This window comes from Gymnoscopelus microlampas, assembly GCF_963454915.1.
Source record: "Gymnoscopelus microlampas genome assembly, chromosome: 21".
NCBI lineage: Eukaryota > Metazoa > Chordata > Actinopteri > Myctophiformes > Myctophidae > Gymnoscopelus > Gymnoscopelus microlampas.
The window spans coordinates 6,490,896-6,510,731 of NC_139958.1; the positions used below are offsets into that span (position 1 = coordinate 6,490,896).

General features: G+C 39.5%; 1 protein-coding gene across 1 annotated transcript; it reads right to left on the reverse strand.

Annotated features, from left to right (window-relative positions):
* Positions 1-287: 287 nt before the first annotated feature.
* Positions 288-17,933, reverse strand: LOC311037772 (urea transporter 1-like; the record flags this gene model as incomplete). Its single annotated transcript, XM_084047062.1, has 12 exons — positions 17,892-17,933; positions 17,222-17,380; positions 15,447-15,639; positions 14,676-14,804; positions 14,080-14,149; positions 13,888-14,016; positions 12,791-12,856; positions 12,384-12,531; positions 11,390-11,524; positions 10,666-10,715; positions 10,059-10,224; positions 288-367 (listed from the first exon to the last, which is right to left on the reverse strand). Exons 2-12 carry the CDS (start codon positions 17,331-17,333, stop codon positions 288-290), a joined length of 1,278 nt encoding a protein of 425 aa, XP_083903188.1. The 5' UTR covers positions 17,334-17,380; positions 17,892-17,933.
* Positions 17,934-19,836: the final 1,903 nt, after the last annotated feature.

The window sequence follows — 19,836 nt, forward strand, 5'->3', positions numbered from 1 at the left end:
GAAATGCTTGCTTGTTAGACTGTCGCTGTCCACAAACACTGGTGCTGAAATGCCGGCTTATTAAACGGTCGCTGTCCACTAACACTGGGTGCTGAAATGTTCTCGTCAGTCCGGTGCCTCTCTGCGGTCTGATAAATACTGTCTGCTGCGGCAGCTTTTTACTACACACTCTCCACCCACGCAGCGTGACCGAGCTTTCCCCGAACCCGCCCAGTTGCTTACGCATGACAGGGAATGCCATGTTTTTTTGGTGCCTCGCCGAAGGCCATTGGTTCCGCGTGTTATGATCACGCGGATGTAGCGGCCTCCTTCTCCATCTCAAGGCTCGCTTCCGGAGATCCGAGGGCCGACCGGGCTCCGCTGATATCTGATGGTCACGACTCACGACACGTTAGATAGATCCTGGGAAGATGTCCATGACACTACGGGTTCTCCATCTGCTGCTGAATGGTGTGTGTAGACATAATAGATGCTATGAATGAATAGGCTATGATGAATTTCAAAGGGTAGGAGGATATTTATGTTTACTGATTATTCAAAGTAAATCAAATATTGACAAGTTGTCATACTGGCTGCTAATGTTAATCACTTTTTATTTTTCAATAATGTTCTAACATTTAAAAATAAATAGTGGAAAATATATGAGCTTGTGGATCTGCTATTTTCGCTGTCCCTCCTATGTATTTAGGACTAAATTAAAGGGATATTTCACTTTCGAAAAAAACTTTCGGTCATTTTATCGTCTACTCAGGCTTTTGTGAACACCGCAGACAGTTTTTAAGTTGCTTGATTCAGTATTTAGATATTTGATATTCATTTTATCAGACACGCCCCCTTCCTATATACAAACCCATTGTAACTTCTAACTCCATTTTAACCATGATGGATTCATCGAAAACACCTGTCCTTGGTTATGGTGACTCACCCTGCCCTCCTAATATGCGAGGTGGCCATGTTTTTTTCGATTACTTTTTAAATGTATTTTATTTTATTTTTTTATTGTGTTTTATTTGTTTCATTTTCCAAAACAAATATTATAAGCCTGAACAGATGATAAAATGACCAAAACATTTTTTGAAAGTGAAATATCCCTGTAAGGACCCTATTCAGGCAATAATATTTGGTCCAGTTTAAACATCTTTATTTGAGGACCACTGGAGAATGAGTTAAGCCAATCAAAGGGTTAGCTCTTTCTTCCTTTGTATATACTCTAAAACCAAGCATTGGAGACAAATAATTATTATAGGCTACTGGTTGTAATAAGAAGTTAGAAGACACTTCTAAACACTCATAAATAGTTGAAGTAATAGCAGAAAAGGGATATTCTGACATTGTGCAACAACATTGTTTTACCCAGTTTCAAATGTTCTCTGTGTTTTTACATTTTAGTGATCTAAATAATTATTATAAGCCCCCAATTTCATCAGTGGAGCTTGTTCATTCAAACCAAATCAAACTTTATTTATAAATCACGTTTAAAACAACCACCGTTGAAGTGCTGTACAAGATTAAAAAAAACTAAATTGTAGAGCACCCCCTCCCCCCAAGGACCCCTGGGGTCCACGGACCCCACTTTGAGAACCACTGAAGTGGATTTCCTTTTTTTTCTCTCGAGCCTGTGTTGAAAGTATCCTACTACACAGTGATGAAAAGTAACTAAGTACATTTACTCAAGTACTGTACTTAAGTACAATTGTGAGGTATTTTTACTTTAATGACTTAGCCACATGCTTTGGAGACTTCCTTGTCCAACTTCGTAGTTCTCAAACTGTTTAATTTCAAGTACACCCATAACCCTCAGAGTTAGACTTGTAAGGGTACATTTGGAACACATTTGGAAGTACATCTGAATACATATAAATACAATAAAAATAAAATAAGTAAAAATGAAATAGAAAAATAAGAGCGTAAAATTACAGTGCAGAAGAACAAGTAGGTCTAAAGGGATCTCATTAAAGCCAGCAGGCAAAGGGAAAGGTATTTAGCTGTTATTTTAAAGAACTGGGAGTTGTAGCAGACCTGCAGTTTTCGGGGAGTTTGTCCCACATATGTGGTGTGTTAAAACTGAACGCTGCTTCTCCACATTTAGTTTTGATTCTGGGACATCCCATTCAATGCATTGATAGCATCCGAATCAGGTGCCATGGAGTGGTGGAATAAATGCCATGCGACCGTTTGGCGTAGCGGCACTGGATGTCAGAAAATTATATCACTGCATGCAACAATGTTACATAATGTTCTTCTTCACGGCATTATCAAGCACCAGTAGACATGTCACAGTAATTCTGACACTCTGAGGCTATAGCTCATAGGCGGGGGTTAGGCTGCTCATCAGGGGTGTAAAGTAACTAGCACATTTACTCAAGTACAATTTGGAGTTCTTTTTACTTTAAAGGAGTATTCAAATTTTCAGTACTTTTACTTCTACTCCACTACATCTCAGAAGCAAATATTGTACTATTACTCCACTACAATTATTTGAAAACTTTAGTTACTAGTTACTTTGTATATTTAGATTATTCTTACAAAACATACATTAACCACTTCAACACTATATACATTTCGGCCATTTGAAAATAGCAGATCTACAAGCTCACAATGCGTCACGGCGTGACGCATTGTGAGCTTGTAGATCTGCTATTTTCAAAAGATTTGTATACCTTTTATTCGAATTTGAAAACGTGTGAATATTCTGCATAATGAGTACTTTATACTTTTGGTACTTTAAGTACATTTTGATACCAATACTTTTGTACTTTCACTCAAGCACATTTTTAATTCCGGACTTCTATTTGTAACAGAGTATTTCTACATTGCAGTATTGATACTTTTAATTAAGTGAAGAATGTGAGTACCTTTTCCACCACTGATGCTCATAACAGCAATTCTATGCACTGACTGCAAACAATATGCCCAGATGATAATGCAACATAGTAAAAGTATGCCAACTACTAAAAATACATGCATAGAGATATCAGAAAAGTGACTGACCTTTGTGAAGTTTTATGCATTGATTTAACCATGCAACAGCCACATAAAGACTAGTCTCGTGTAGCCAGACCCCACAGAAAATGAAAAACAGCGACCTCTGTTTCTGCAGGGCAGAATCTGTTCTTGAGAGATTACATAAAGACTAAATAACAACAATACAAGGCTATACTGTGTCAACGTATACATTTATTAATCAGAGCACTTGAATTCATGAGTCTCGTAGAAACAACTGTTTGCATCTTGCTTCTGTCTCTCTCTTCTCTCTCTCTCTTCCCTCCTTGCTCTTCTGTCTGTGGACTAACACAAATGGGGCACGATGGAATTACTGATGAAAGTTCTATTTACAACCATGCAAGAAGGGTAAATGCTGAATTTACATGCCATTGGGGAACAACATCTATCTCATGTACTGTACACGCACGCTTCAGTGCTGCAGTCTCTCTGTCTGTGTTCCGGGCATTTGTCGCTACGTCTCTGTGTCTGTTGTGTTGGTCATTTGTGTGTGTGGGATAATTCCACTTCATAGCTTCTTAAACATAATCCCAAGGGGGCGATAGGTATGAGGTGACATCTTCATTAGATAACATGGTTGTCGTTGATGGATTGGAAAGAAAATATTAGGAGAGTGTCTTCCCTGGCCAACTGGCAGCGTGCACAAATGTTTGGTGCTGATTTGTTCCAGTAGTTTGTGAGATTAGCCAGGAAAACACACGCTGAACCCCCTAATTGCTCCCGATGAGCAGGTTGGTGCTTTGCATAGTTTACTCCGCCATTGGTGTATGAATGTGTGTGTGTGAATGGGTGAATGTAATGCACAATCTATGTAAAGCGCTTTGGATAAAAGCGCTATATAAATGCACCATTTACCATTTACTTACTGGATTTTCTCTCTTTGATAATCCTCAAGTTGCTACTATAGCAGAGGTCTTCAACAGGGGGTCCGGGACCCCTAGGGGGTCCTCAGAGTTACTACAGAGGTTCCGCCAAATCTTTGTGTGATTTTCATTAACCACTTCAACCAAGCATCCCTATCCTGAGGAGAACTTTAGCCAAAAATAGCAGATCTACAAGCGCACAACGCCTCGCGCTGCGAGGCGTTGTGCGCTTGCAGATCTGCAATTTTCGGCAAAGTGGTTTGGTATAGGGGGGGGGAAAGAGTAGATTGAGAACAGAGTGAAAGGTCAGGTTTACTAAGTATTGTTTAAGTGCATGGTTAAATGTCTGGAATAACACACATCAACGTGAATCCAACATGATAGTGCTGTGAAACAAGTCTATGAAAGCTGCCTATGAAATCTATGGAAAACATTTTTTTAATACAATATATAATGGGGGTCCCTGCTTTATCTCTCTCTCAGCCAAGGGGTCCTTGGCCTGAAAAGGTTGAAGACCCCTGTACTATAGAACTCATTTTTCCACACAGTGACAGACAATGGTATTTCATTTTGTGAATGTATGTAAGTTCCACTGCCCTACAAAATTATGAAACACCATGGTTTTCTTGGCAGTACGTTCAGTGTTGCTATGGAAATGAAAAATAGTGTCAGAGAGAGAGCGTTACATACAAGGTCATACTTCCTCCTCCTGATGCTTGCACACCAACCAATGACGGAAAGGAGTTTCTGGTGGATTCTCCATTCATCCTTACAGGAAACGGGAGACAAATTTGGTGTGAATGTGTTGCAGAGCCAAAAGCGTCACACAACGGCCCAGATAGAAGCTCTTCCAGGCCTACAGCTCACAGACTGTGCCAGGATGGAATTAGAATGAGCTCTTTCACAGTGTTCTTTCCTCCCTGCCCACTGGAACAGCCACACTGTAAGCCTCATTCATACTTCATTCATTGCAACGGATTTCTCAGTTAACGAGATGACAGTGACACCGTTTGTGTGTCCAAGTAAGTAAGTAAAAGACTGGAGGTTTTGGTGTGATGAGCTTGTCCCTGCTTTATTGTATATCTCTTGTCTTTGTCTGGCTTCATGACCACTTTATCAGTGGATGGAAAGTAATTAAGTACATATAACTTACTTAATGTGTAAATCCTATTACTTGGAGAAGTTAAAATGATGTAAGTTTTTCGTTTTTTCTTGTTTATTCATTTCTTAAGGCATGTAGGGGTTAAGTAAGTGGGTGAGTGGGTGGGTGGGTGGGAGTAATGTTAAGCGTTTCTATATGTCTGTTTTGTTTATTTTTTTCTTAGTGTTATTGTTTACTGTCGTGTTATTTCTATCTTGTGATATTGTGTTTTATTGTCAATGTCTTGTTTTGAAAAAAAAAATCTATGGAGTTATTTTTACTGTTAAATTTGAATTATCCAATAAAAAGATTTATAAAAAAAATAAGTACAACTTACTTACTAGTTCCTTTTTTAGATTTATATTCTTTATACATACATTAACCACTTAAGCCTTATTTTATACTTAATTTATTTAAAATATACAGTCCACAGCGCTTCACGATGCGACTGTGATGGTTTAAGGTTACATAAATGCAGTGGAGTACATTTACTCAAGTACAATTTTGAATAAATACATTTTATTAGTTACTTTGCAGAATTTGATTATAAATTCAAATACAAAACATACATTAAGCTGTTAAGTTTATACTTTGGCTATTCACAAATAGCAACTCTACAAGATCACAACGCGTCGTGACGTGACGTGTTGTGAGCTTGTAGATCTGCTATTTTTGGTACTTTAAGTATATTTTGACTCAAATACTACAGTAGGCTACATACCTTTACTCTAGTAACATTTTGAATACAGTATTTCTAAATTGTGGTATTGATACTTTTACTTGAGTAAAAACCTCAGTACTTGTGTGGGAGCCATGTCCTTCACAGGTTCATGTGTTCTTTATCTTCTGGTGTGTGGGCGGGGCGGTAGGTGCACCCTGCAGGAGATGTGTGAGGTGCAGTGTTGCCAGGTCTGCTTAAGCGACTTTGGGCTTGTTTTCCTGTAAAAGTTGCTTGTAAATATTGATAGTTGGGCGTGTGTTTTTTTTGGGCTTGTTTCTAAAGTGTAGTAGTTGCTTATTTGGGCTTGCAGATCTACAAGCTCACAACGTGTCGCTTGTAGATCGGCTATTTTCAAATATCCGATGCAAATAGGATTAATGTGGCCCATAGTCGCTTCTTTTGGGCTGGTTTTCATGCCTGGTTGCTTATTTCTCTCGCAGAATATGGCAACACTGTTGAGGTGTCAGGTGAGTCACAGTGGAAGTGACACTGACATCATCTTTCATCATGCCACATGACAACACCTCTCCAGGGTCCTAAAGGTCACACTGTCCTGTTAACCAACCCAGGCTGTGGGAAGTGAAAAGTTCACCTTTTATCTACTACAGCAGGCCAAGGACCCCTTAAGACCCCCCCCCACCTTTACTCTGTCATGAAATCAGATTATGTGGAAATACGCTTCATGCTTATGATTTAAGTGTTTATATAAAGGGTTTAAAGAGAGCAGTTTATAGAAATGTGTTTAGAAGTTTCCAGAAGGAGGAACACGTTCTGTGAGTCAGTAGCAGAGAGTTGGTGTGTGAACCTGTTATTATGTCCTAGCTGGAGCCTACAATTATCACACTTGTATATCTACTCGTGACTCTGAACTCTTTCTTTATTTATACACACTAACATGATGTAACACAAGCTCACACTACAACTCTGTACTACTGACTCACAGAACATGTTCCTCCTTCTAGAAACGTCTGCTATACAGCCATACTGCAGTCAGTGGTGGCTTCAGTAAAAACTAGGCACAGCATAACTTGTGTGTGTGACCTCATATAGGTGTCTACCAGGGCTCTATACTCGGCCTGCTCCTTTTCCCTCTGAACCAAATCTCTTCACACGCGAGCCTGTGGATCTATTTTCGGCCAATGTTCACCTAGTAAGACATGTTCCAAAATGGAGATGCTATGGGGCAGTGGTTCTCAAGCTTTTTCATTACAGAGACCCCCAAATTGACACTTATTAGCCCGCAGACCCCCATTTCAAAGGATATGCTATATAGGGACCCCCATGAGAGAAGATTTTTACGGCTCTAGCAGTGATTCTCGAACATTTTAATTTCAAGGACCCCCAGTTTGACAGTTTGATTAGGCTACGGACCACCATTTAATGGCATTTCTATATCTGGGAGTGGGACCCCAATTTATATTGTAAAATCTATGTTGATTTAACTCTGATATCGTACAAATGGAACCAAATGGACCCGTTATTGCACTCTCTGAGTTACAGACCCATAAGTGTCCATTTGGTTCCTAACTATCCATCATTTAGCTGGGGACCCCCTGGAACTCCCTCAAGGACCCCTGGGGGTCCCTGGACCCCACTTTGGGAACCAATGCTATAGGGTTTAATTGGTTGAAAGTTCTCTGTAGAATCATATGAGGAAAATAAAAAGCCATTCACCAAATAAAATAACCATTTATCTTCCACATTTAATTAGCAAGCTCCTTCTCGCCTTGTGTTGCATTAGTAATCGTCTTCCAGCCTCCCACACATGGTGACATGATGAGTGTGACTGTGAATGTCACTGTCACTGTGTCCCTGTGGCTGGCACAATGTTCCATGTTAACACACACGCACGCACGCACATGCACGCACACACACACATAGAGTACAGTGTCTAACCCACAGTGGTGGAAGAAGTACTCAAATGTTTTACCTGAGTAAAAGTAACAATACCACAATGTAGACACACTCAAGTATAAGTCTGGTATTCAGAATTTACTTTAGTAAAGTACAAAAGTATCAAAAATATACTTAAAGTACCAAAAGTAAAAGGGCTCATTATGCAGAATGTCCCATTTCAAGTTCTCAAAATGTATACAAATCTTTTGAAAATAGCTGATCTAAAAGCTCACAACGCGTTGTGAGCTTGTAGATCAGCTATTTTCAAATAGCCGAAATATATATATAGCCTAGAGCGAGCTGAAGAGGTAATGTATGTTTAGTATAGTAGAGTAAAAGTACAACATTTTCCTCAGATATGTAGTGGGGTAGAAGCACAAGTATCGAAAATTGGAAATACTCCACAAAAATACCTCAACATTTTTGGTATTTTAGTTACTTTAGACCACTTAAGTTCTAATCCAGTGTGCATTTTTTTTCCCCCTGGCATGCGTTTAACCTAGCATTGTCCAGTGTCAGGCTGGACAACCGGCTGTCCCTTTTACTTACCCTAAGTGTCATTGTCATTTTATACCTGTACAGATACTACTGTGTCAGCCTTATGTAGTTTTTTTTTATGTGTTGTTAGATAACAATGTTACATGTTGTTATACAAAAACTTATTCTCCTTTGATGGAAATCCTGTGTGAGGATTCTAAGTTAGAATAGCTAAACTGAATGTATGTGGTTCTGGATCTCTCCCCTTAGACAGTGGTATAGTCATTTTACAATCAATAAAACAAATAACTTGTTAAAAGCTTGTTAATCCAAGCTATTGCTAGCACTGGTAGCATGCATACAATGAAACAATAAGCAGGGTTTCCTTATAAAATTAAAGATTATGTATACCTGTATATACATATGATAATACATGATAATTCAAAATATGTGTTCGGATTCCTTTTAACCACATTCATTGTTGCATCCCTTTTCTGGGAACATTCAGCGACAATTGTGACACGTTGTGAGATTTGGTGTAGAGGGAGAAAACAATACAGGGGCCTAGTATGGACCCCTGGGGGACTCCGGTCAATTAAATAGTTATATAGTGGTTATGGTTGAATTTAGGGCTACAATACAACCAAAGGCAGCACTATTATCTTCCCTTAGCAATACTGCCCTCTGCTGTCCACATCATTATTCTGGGTCATGGAAATGCACTATAATACTGTATATAAAGGATAATTCAATAACAAAGCAACACCTATTAATGTTTACCCAATGCAAAATGAAACTGCTGGGATGTATTGCAAACAGACACAACTGCCCAACTCAACTGCTTCTTGCACATGTGGTGTTTGATCTTCATTCTTCTTAGCCTTAGATTAAGACTCGTAGGCCTATGTATTTGATCGATTCTGACATTTTCAATCTACGAGTTTTAACGACCACCCCCTCCAGTTTCCACTGCATTGTCACCTCCAAAGCCCGCATTTCTACAAACATGTACAAATGCAGAATATAAGATGCTTACCCGCGTGCCCCTAATATTAAGTAAGACCACGGTGTAGTTGTGCAATGCATTAGTCCATATTTTTCAATAAAGAAGTGTTTTAATCCCGTCTGTAGCCGATTCTGGAAATTCCTAATGGGCGGTAGTGACGTAGCGCTTCCGGAATTACACTCAATGTACAGGAAGTAAACGAGCGGGGAAAAGACGGACGGGATTAAAACACTTATTTATTGAAACATATGGAGTATTGCATTGCACAACTAACCCATAGGGCGAGTGAACATTTGGGGCACAAGGGTAAGCACCTTATATTTAGCATTTGTACATGTCTGGAGAACTACAGGCTTTGGAACTGACAATACAGTGGAAACTGGGGGGGTGGTCGCTAAGACTCTCGTAGGTTGAAAATGTCAGAATCGATTAAATACATCTACGAGAGTCTTCATCTATAAGTGGCTGTCTGGAAGGCATTGAAGCTGTTTTTTTTGGTGCATTGTTTAGTGCAGGGGTCTTCAACAGGGGGTCCGGGACCCTTAGGGGGTCCTCAGAGTTACTACTCGCGCTGCGAGGCGTTGTGAGCTTGTAGGTCGGCTATTTTTGGCAAAGAGGTATAGGTGTAGAGGGGGAAAAAGAGCAGACCAAGTGAACAAAAAAGGTTTAATCTAAAACACAATTTTATAAAATATAGAGGGGGGTCCCTTCCTGCTTCATCTCTTATCTATACAATATGTAGTGGGGGTCCCTCCATCTCTCTCTCAGCTAGGGGGTCCTTGGCCTGAAAACGTTGAAGACCCCTGGTTTAGTGGTCTCCCTCCTCTATTGTTTTTTTGATGCTATATTAACACATTTTGCTGGGGACCACTGGAGTCCCTTCTTCAAGGACCCCTGCTGCTGGGACCTCACTTTGAGAACCACTGCTGTAGATCTGCTGAGATGAAGGACCTTGTTTGGACCTCTCCTCTCTCAGTTCTCTGTAGTGCCTGAGGTTCTTCTCAGGGTAGGAGACCACTGACAGAGGCAGTCTGTGGATGGAGGGGGTCTCAGTGGAGAGGAGGAGGAAGATGAGGGTTGACAGGCAGAAAGGCCAGGTGCATGCTGGTAACCCCACCTGAAAGAAGAGGAAGGTACTGAGGCATTGTTGTGGGGGTTATGTGAGCAGCAATGGTGGAAAGTAACATTTACTACATTATACTGTTACTTAAGTACAATTTTTAGGTATTTGTATTTTACTTGGGTATTTCCAATTTTCTGTATTTTTTACGTCTACTTCACTACATCTCAGGGATAAATATTGTACTTTTACTCCACTACTATTATTTGAAAACTTTAGTTACTTTGTAGATTTTGATCATTATTACGAAACCACTTCAGCCCTATATACATTTCGGCCATTTGAAAACAGCCGATCTACAAGCTCACAATGCGTCGCGACGCATTGTGAGCTTGTAAATCTGCTATTTTCAAAAGATTTGTATGCATTTTATACAATTGAAAACTTTGTGAAATGAGACATTCTGCATTATGAGTGCAAAAAAAGGTCCTTACTTACGGTGGCCATGAGATTTGATATAGCTGCAGTCATATAAGCACAGAAAAACGCTGTAAAGAATCATATTTGTTTTGTTAATAAAATAAGAACCATGAGCTTTTGAGCAAAAAAAATATGAATCAACAAATGAAAGGAACAGTTCAACCATTTTCAACCAATGCTCATTATAATATGGCACAATTACTCTCTGCATCTCAGAGATGAACAATTCAGAAACATGCCTACCAATGACATCACCGGCAGGTATTCCAAGTTAACTGAAACTGCAGCCTTTCTTTAACTGGAACGTTGGCACAATAAAATGCTTTAGAAGCCTTTGTTCTTGCATCAATAAACCAAAAAGAAAGTTTGAAATCCTGTTTGAAATGACCACTGATAAGGTCAAAGGCACATGTTTGAACCATCCACACTCTACAGTCCACATTGGCCCCTTTTTTCATCAAAATAACGTTGGTTCTAGAACCGGTTCGGGTTCTAGAACTATGTAACCACTTTAACCATTATTTTATACTTTGGCTATTCAAAAACAGCAGATATACAAGCTCATAGCACGGCACAGAATGCCGCGCTATGACTACTTTTTCCAAGATCTACAAGCTCATAGCGCAGCACTCCTATGAGCTTGTATATCTGCTATTTTTGAATAGCCAAAGAAATCTAAAATGACACAGATGGTTCCCGGTCTTAATGGGTTAATATAATATGTATTATTCTTCAGTCTTACCACAGGTCAGAGCCAGTAGGTGTGTCTGCCAAGTCAAAGCATAAAACATCCCACCGATGGCAGCACAGGACAGAGCGCTGTTATATCCCCACAGCCCTGAGTAGATGTCCTCATGACAGGATGCTAGAGCCAGACCTACACACACAGAGCATATGAGCACAGACAGGACTGTTATATCCCCACAGCCCTGAGTAGATGTCTTCATGAGAGGCTGCTAAAGCCAGACCTACAACACAGCATATGAGCACAGACAGGACTGTTATATCCCCACAGCCCTGAGTAGATGTCCTCATGTGAGGCCGCTAAAGCCAGACCTACAGAGCTTATGAGCACAGGGTTCTCCATGAAATATCTGTCAAACAGGACAATGCATTCAGAATGCCCAAATCCTGTCCAAATACAATATAAGAGAGTAAAGAAAATTCAATGTTTCATTTACAATTTGACCAATTGCAACGTTGCACACCTATTTTGAGCATATGAGGGAGATAATATTTTTTTTTTCAAAAATAGCACAATACTGTCATTCAACAAAATATGAAATAGTGTTAATTGTTAAAGAAGTAGTTCACCAAAAAAAATCACTTATTTTCTATCAATTACTCATGCCATGAAGCATTGAGATGGAGATTTTTCTTTTTTTGGTGCATTCCCAAGGCAATAATTCGATTACCAGCGGAAAGATGCTAATGTATCGGGTAGGAGACTCAAAGTAGACTCTTTGAATGTCCTTCCGGAAATACACCCGGTCATCAAATTATTGGCTCAGGAATGCGTCAAAAACAAACAAATCTCCATGAATTCAAGGCTTCATGGGTGTGTAATTGATAGAGAATAAGTTTTTTTTTGGGGGGGTGAACAACTCCTTATATTAAGCCATGATAGTTCATCTTACCCTGGATGGTAACTGAACCTGCTATCACAGCTTTGCACAGACGTATTTGACATAATTATTTGTATGAATGAAGCAAAACCACATCAGGATTATTGTTACCAGATAATACTCCAACAGCAGAGCCCAGCAGGGCATGAAGACAGATGGTTGGTGAGGAGATCAACAGAGCCAGGAGAAACACACCCGCAGACCAGGGGTTGTCACATCCATACACCTGACTGACCCCTACTGGTACTGCCAGGAACAGCTGCAAACAGGAGGACATCATCCTCAAGATCATGGTTTCTCTTAATTCAATACAATACATTTCCTAGTGTTTAAAGCCGCAATCCATAACTTATTTTAACCACTTAAACCCTCTCCTGGCTCGTGTACTTGGTCCGCTCTTTTTACCCCTCTATATCAAACCTCTTTGGTATAGAGGTCTTTGTCTTTATTTGAAGTGAGAGATGTTATTATCTCGGGGGTTAATTGAGGTGGACTTATGGCATTTCTGTCACACATACCTGAGAGACATCAAGTCCTTCCATGGTGCCGTTGTGAAGCTGCGGGGGCGACTTTGTGATGAATGGCTGGAAAAATCAGATACAGTATGAGTTGCGTGCATGTGCGTACATACGTACGTGTGCATGTGCAAGTGTGGATTTGTATTCATATTTGAACACAATCTGTGTACTGTAATTTTGTCTGTGTATCTGATGGCATTTCCTTTTTTAAATATTTTTTGGGGCCTTTTATGCCTTTATAGATAGGACAGGACAGGAATGGGGAGAGAGATGGGGAGTGAAACGCAGCAAAGGTTGTTGGGATCGGGATTCAAACCGCCCAGGCCCTGATGGCATTTAAGAGTAATGTTAATACCTGAATGACATAATCACATTGGTCTTTAACAAACTTTTCAAGACTTCATTGGAGATGGTATAAAAAAAAGGGGAAAAAAGGTTAAATATTCTTCAACATTACATAACATAGAGGAAGCATTTCATTTTGTGTGTTCACGCAATGCCATATACCAGGGGTACTCAACAGGCCGACCGCGGTCCATGACCGGACCGCGGGACACCTCTCTGCGGACCCTGGGAAAATTATAATTAAAAATCCAAAATCCACTACAATTATTTGACAGCCTTAGTTAGGCCTACTAGTTACTTTGCAGATTTAGATTATTATCACAAAACATACATTAACCACTTCAGCCCTACATATATACCTATGTATATACCTTTCGGCCATTTGAAAATAGCAGATCTACAGGCTCACAATGCGTCGCGATGCGACGCATTGTGAGCCTGTAGATCTATTTTCAAAAGATGTTTATACATTTGAAAACTTGAAATGGGACACTCTGCATAATGAGTACTTTCTACTTTTGGTACTTTAAGTACATTTTGATACCAATACTTTTGAACTTTTACTCAAGTCAATTTTGAATACCTTTTACTTGTAACAGAGCATTTCTTCATTGCAGTACTGACACTTTTACTTAAGTAAAACATGTGAGTACTTTTTCCACCACTGGAATGCATACATGGATGCACGTCGTGCGTTTGTGAGTGTGCGAGCATGCGTATATACTGTATATGACTATAATAACAGCTATTACCCCGGGAAAGTAGGGATGGTCGTGTCCTGTGGCCGCTAGATGAAGACACAGCAGAATGTTGAAGGGCAGGGTGAACACCGGGACGTCCCATTTGCTGCTGATTGAGGACAAGGCGCTGGAGACCACGGACTGCAAAAACACACAAACACAGGAAGCAGGATATGGATTAGTGATTGGTGTGGAAACACATACCATTGTGCTTTGTTGCAATGAAATTAAGAGACTGGACTGTGTTTGTTTGTCTTTGTCGTGGGGGATCAAGCTGTATTGAGAACAAAGATGTAGATGTGTATCTACACACATTATTGTTTACTCTCAGTCTTAAAGGAGTAGTTCACCCAAAGAAATGACTTATTTTCATTCAATTACACACCCCTTGTGAATTAAAGGCTTCATGGGGTGTGTAATTGACAGAAAATAAGTAATTTTTTAACTCTTCTTAGTCCACTTTCAACCTGGCTTCCCTGTTGGACATAGGCAAAGAATTTCCAAAAATGGCTGCAGAAATAGCCAAATGCTACACTCGACACTGTCATATGTTTAAGTACTGTATAAAAATATGATTTAAGAAGTGTTAAGCAAGACTAGGTGCCCCAGGTGATAGTTTTCAATATCTTCTGTTATATTCTGTATATTATATTCAGTATAATGTTTTTGTCTTTTACTCCAGGACAAATGTCTCCCATGAGAGACAAAGTGAACCTTGACCTTGACCTTTTCGTTGTGCATTTTGTCACTCAACACACAATAACATTTAGCTGAGGAACACCTGAAGAGCCTATACTTACCATAACATGGACATGAACACATTTGGCAGTAAAAGCCACCAGTACCAATCTCCCTTGGCAGAGAAAACGGCCATCAGCATTCCAACCAGGGTTCCATTGTAGCCGTATAGACCAGCCTGTATGGCCCCCCTGAGTGGATACAACACACATATAGCCAGTATGTTAGAAGACAATTTATCAATTAAAGGAACAATTCACCTCTTTTCGACCTTATCTTCATATAAATGGTCCTATCACTAGATGGCACCCTTTCCGTCTACTCGCTCTGCATCCCAGAGGTGGGCTGTGGCAGTGGTGTAAAGTAACTTAGTACATTTACTTAAGTACTGTACTTAAGTACAATTTTGAGGTATTTTTACTTTACTGGAGTATTTCTAATTGTCTATACTTTTACTTCTACTCCACTACATCTCAGAGGCAAATATTATACTTTTACTCCACTACAATTATTGCATTATAAAACATACATTAACCACTTTAGCCCTATTTTACACCTAGGCTATTTGAAAAAAATAGCAGATCTACAAGCTCACAACGCGTCGCGATGCGACGCGTTGTGAGCTTGTAGATCTGCTATTTTCAAACATTTTAGTACTTTTTACTTTAGGTACTTTAAGTACATTTTGATACCAATACTTTTGTACTTTTACTCAAGCACATTTTTAATTCCGGACTTTTACTTGTAACAGAGTACTTCTACATTGCAGCATTGATACTTTTACTTAAATAAAGCAAATGAGTACTTTTTCCACCACTGGACTTAATGTTTACCTGTCGTGTCCTAGCAGCACTACAGCAGACATGGTAGAGACCAGGGTCCCCAGCAGGCCGTTCAGACCCCACCAGGGGTTCTGCACAAACAGGCCCACTGTGATGAGGAACCCACTGAGAGGGTTGTTGACGAACATGACCTGAGCCACGCCCCGAAACACACAGTCCACCAACTGCAGCATCACAGACTGTCCTGGAGAGGAATGAATGATGCACCATATGCTGGGGTCAGATTTATCAATAATAATGAATACATAAATATCTGTGTCAATGATAGTTAACTTATGAAGGTTTATTGTCACTGTGTAGGAACTATAACATGTAAAAAATGATAATAACAATTCATTTAGACACTTCAGCTCAGAAATAACCACACCGTTAATGAACCATTTACCATTTATTAACCATTACCATATTAACCATAACCCATATATGCAATGATATTGCATTCAAGTTTGGCGGTGTGACTCTGCTCATACAGATTCCTTTGCAAACATGACACAGATCTTCAATCACAAACCCCCAGAGCAGAGCATTGTATTCAATCCAATCAATGCATAAGCATAAAATACAGTTTAACATAACATTGAACCTTCAATGCATAATTAAACAACCAAAATCATAGTACAATCCATAGAACACAGTACAATACACAGAATCATAGAACCACAGTACAAACACAGAATCAACCTATAACGATAATAACTAGATGCCACGGGGAGGAGGCCGGGGAGGTGGAGGGAATTTGAAAGCAAGCAGCTGTACACACCGCTTAGACAGCGGCGAAGCACGTAGACTGAACAGAGAACAGAGGCTGCGTAAATGAACCGCCCGAGTTGCACTGTGGGTATTAGGCCGTAAGTACTTAACTTGAAGCGAATGAGAATGACAAGAGGTTGAACGTACTGACTTAAAGGAGTACGACTGTATAACTGATAGCGAATGGGGGGGGTACATAAACATTCTGCCTTCCGTGTCTACATGAACTATCGTTGCACTGAATGCCTTGTTTAGTTCAGATTAATCAGAATTGTTATTTCAAATACCACTCCAATATTATTGCATATTTTGTGAATTTAAAAGGTAGTGTAAGTGATTTTCTTTGGTTAAAATAAGTGTTGAATAGCTCTATTTTCTGATAGTACTCATTGCTATAGAGTGTTTGTTCAGTAACAGGAGTCTCCATGTCTCTCCAGCTCTTTATTAAACAGAAAATGCCATTTCAGGTCGGGACACCAATTTTATCCAATCAGGATAGAGAACTCAGGCAGGATACGGATTAAACAAGTGAAATTGGAAGTGATGACACAAAGAAACTAGAAAATATTGTTCCTATAGAGAAACAATGTGGGCTCGCTTTAAAGCCAAAAAACTGTAGTTATAAAAAGTACAAATTCAGTTTGACCTGGTATCTCTGTCTTTGCGTCGTGTGTGTGTGTGTGTGTAGACGTGCCTACGGTTGATCAGGTTGGGAGCACCTGTTTTCATTCTCCTAATTGTCATCAGGTACACACCTGCTTGCATAGCTGATGGTAGTAAGGGGGGATGGAGGGGTGTAGGGGGCAGGAGTGATGGGTGTGTTGGGCTTCCCCCTGGCTCCAGTGAACTTGTAGATGAGCTATTTCCGATGGTTTACAGTGTGTGTGTGTGTGTGTGTGTGTGTGTGTGTGTGTGTGTGTGTGTGTGTGTGTGTGTGTATTGACCAATACACACCATTAGTGTTAAATTGGAGCTTGAAATTATAAAATTAAATAAATAAATAGATGATAACTTACGTTGCATCCATGTTCCATACTCATGCATGTCTCCAGTACAGAAACACATGGCTCTGCAGAGACCTGAGCGAACCTGAGGTTCCTTATGTGAAGGCTGTGTGATACGTTCCATGTTCTCATGTAAATACAGGCTCTTTATTCATGGATGGCTGCTCTGGTCTGCAAAACAAAGATAGATCACATAGTTTAAAATTGTACACACAGACTATAGTCTTAAGTGCTACATTGCTACAGAGCGTTTGTTCAGTCACAGGGGTCTCTCCAGCTCTTTAGTAAACAGAATATAATACATTTTCAGGTAGGTGACAAAGTTTAAGCCAATCAGGAGAGAGCACTGAAAATACATTTCCTGTTTAATAAAGAGCTGGAGAGACATGGGAGACTCCTTTTACTGAACAAACACTCTATAACAATGAGTACTATCACAATATAGAGCTATTTAACACTTATTTTAACCAGAGTAAATCACTTACCCTACCTTTAATATAGCACAATGTTACTGCTCCCACATCTTTATTTTAAACTTGAAGCAGTAAATAGCAATGCACATAAGCATGACAACAAACAAGGTGCTATATGTACTCTTTCCACAGATTGTCTCTGATTAATTATTTGGTAATACATTTCATTGACAGTATGTATTAATATGTTTAAAACAACCGTACTGTACCTTTGAAACGTGACCCAGGAAAGAATGTTTCCCTCAGTCCATGAATAGTCCTTGGCAATATTTTGGAACAGGCTTCAATCCACTTCCAATCCACCCTCCTCCCCCTCCCTATCACATGGGTTTATAAAGAAACAATTCACTACTTCCCTCCCTAATTGTTGAGGGAAACAGAGTCAGGGACACTTTATACGTCAAGATAGAAGTTTAATGCATGAGAATGGAGAGGAACATTACAGGGTTATTATTCAGGGTGGTGCTACAGTATGGTTCTCTGGGGAAATCAGGGAGAGAGCCTAGTTATATATTACAAAGATAAGAGAGGAACTGTTTGTGTCACAGGAGCAAGCTGTACCCTAAACAGCAGATACCAGGCCTGTGCAATGGCATCTTGACTCTATGATATTCAGGCAGTGGTGGATGCGACGCATTGTGAGCTTGTAGATCTGCTATATATAAGATATTATTTGAAAACTTGAAATGGGACATTCTGTATAATAAGTACTTTTACTTTTGGTACTTTAAGTATATGTTGATGCCAATACTTTTGTACTTTTACTCAAGTACATTTTGAATTCCGGACATTTACTTGTAACAAAGTATTTCTATATTGTAGTATTGACACTTTTACTTAAGTTAAAAAAAATTGAGTATACTTTTTCCACCACTGCTATAAACAGAAGACATTTGTTCTTGAAGAATGAAGAAGAGATTATTAATCCATGCATGAAATATTAATTACATTCTGTCATACTGTGGAAACTCCAGGGTCACAAATGCAAAACAATCTGTGGAACCTTTGATGAAAGACTGTGCAAGCAAGCATTAGGGAATGTTACATAATGTAATGCAATGCAACGTTATTGTCTGATTAGAAGACAAGGCTTTGTTGAACACTCCGTAGAGAATGGTCAGTGGAGGCATTCTGCAGTCTGTTGTTTCTGCCTCGGTTCATGTTGCTAAGGATGTCGTTCTAATCATTGAATCTAATTGAATATTAATCCGTTTTAGGGGAAGCTCTCTAAGATAATGAAAATAATATGATTTTGTGTCAAATTCACAAGTAGTTTAGTTGTACTAAGTGTCATAATAACCCATAAGGACCAGCTCACTGTCATTCCTTAACCACTTAACGCTTATATAATCTACTTCAGTGGTTCTCAACCAGTGGTCCGGGGACCACCTGTAGGTCCTTGGGGGGGTTACCAGGGGGTCCCCAGCTAAATTAGTTAACATAGCGTCACAATCATTTTAACCACTTAGCTTTGGCTATTCAAAGCGGCACCGAGTGCCGCGCTATGAGCTTGTATATCTGCTATTTTTGAAAAATATTGAAAATGTATATTGAATGTATATATTTTTTAAAGCGAACATTTTTAACTAAAATCTTTGCTTCTGGGGGTCCCTGGCACAAAACATTTTCAGATGGGGGTCCGCGGCCAAATGTATATCAATTTAGGGGTCCTTGGCATGAAAAAGGTTGAAAACCACTGGTCTACTTCATTGTACAACCAATCATGGGTCATGGCCATCATGGCAATTGCAAATTATTCTTGGGGATTAGCAGGAATCTGCTAGTTTTCCTTGGAGATGAACTTGTAAATTACATTGTAAATGTAAATAAATTGAGAAATTAAATAAAAATAAAATACCTTTGGACATAGTCAGTTTAAGGCTGTATTATGGACCTTTCCACAAATCAAACCCATCAGCTATCATCACCATTAATTGCTACTATACATATTACATATTTAAAATGAACCAAAGCATGACATTCTATGAACTTATCCCCTCCACTTGCAGGAGTAATATAAACCTCTTAAGACTGCTAATCACCTATAATCCTTGCCCCTCTCCTTTAAACCCTATTAGTCCACCAGATTCCCTATAGTGCTCTGTACTAGGCCCCCTGCTGTTACTTTTAGCTCTACACTAAATATATTTGGCA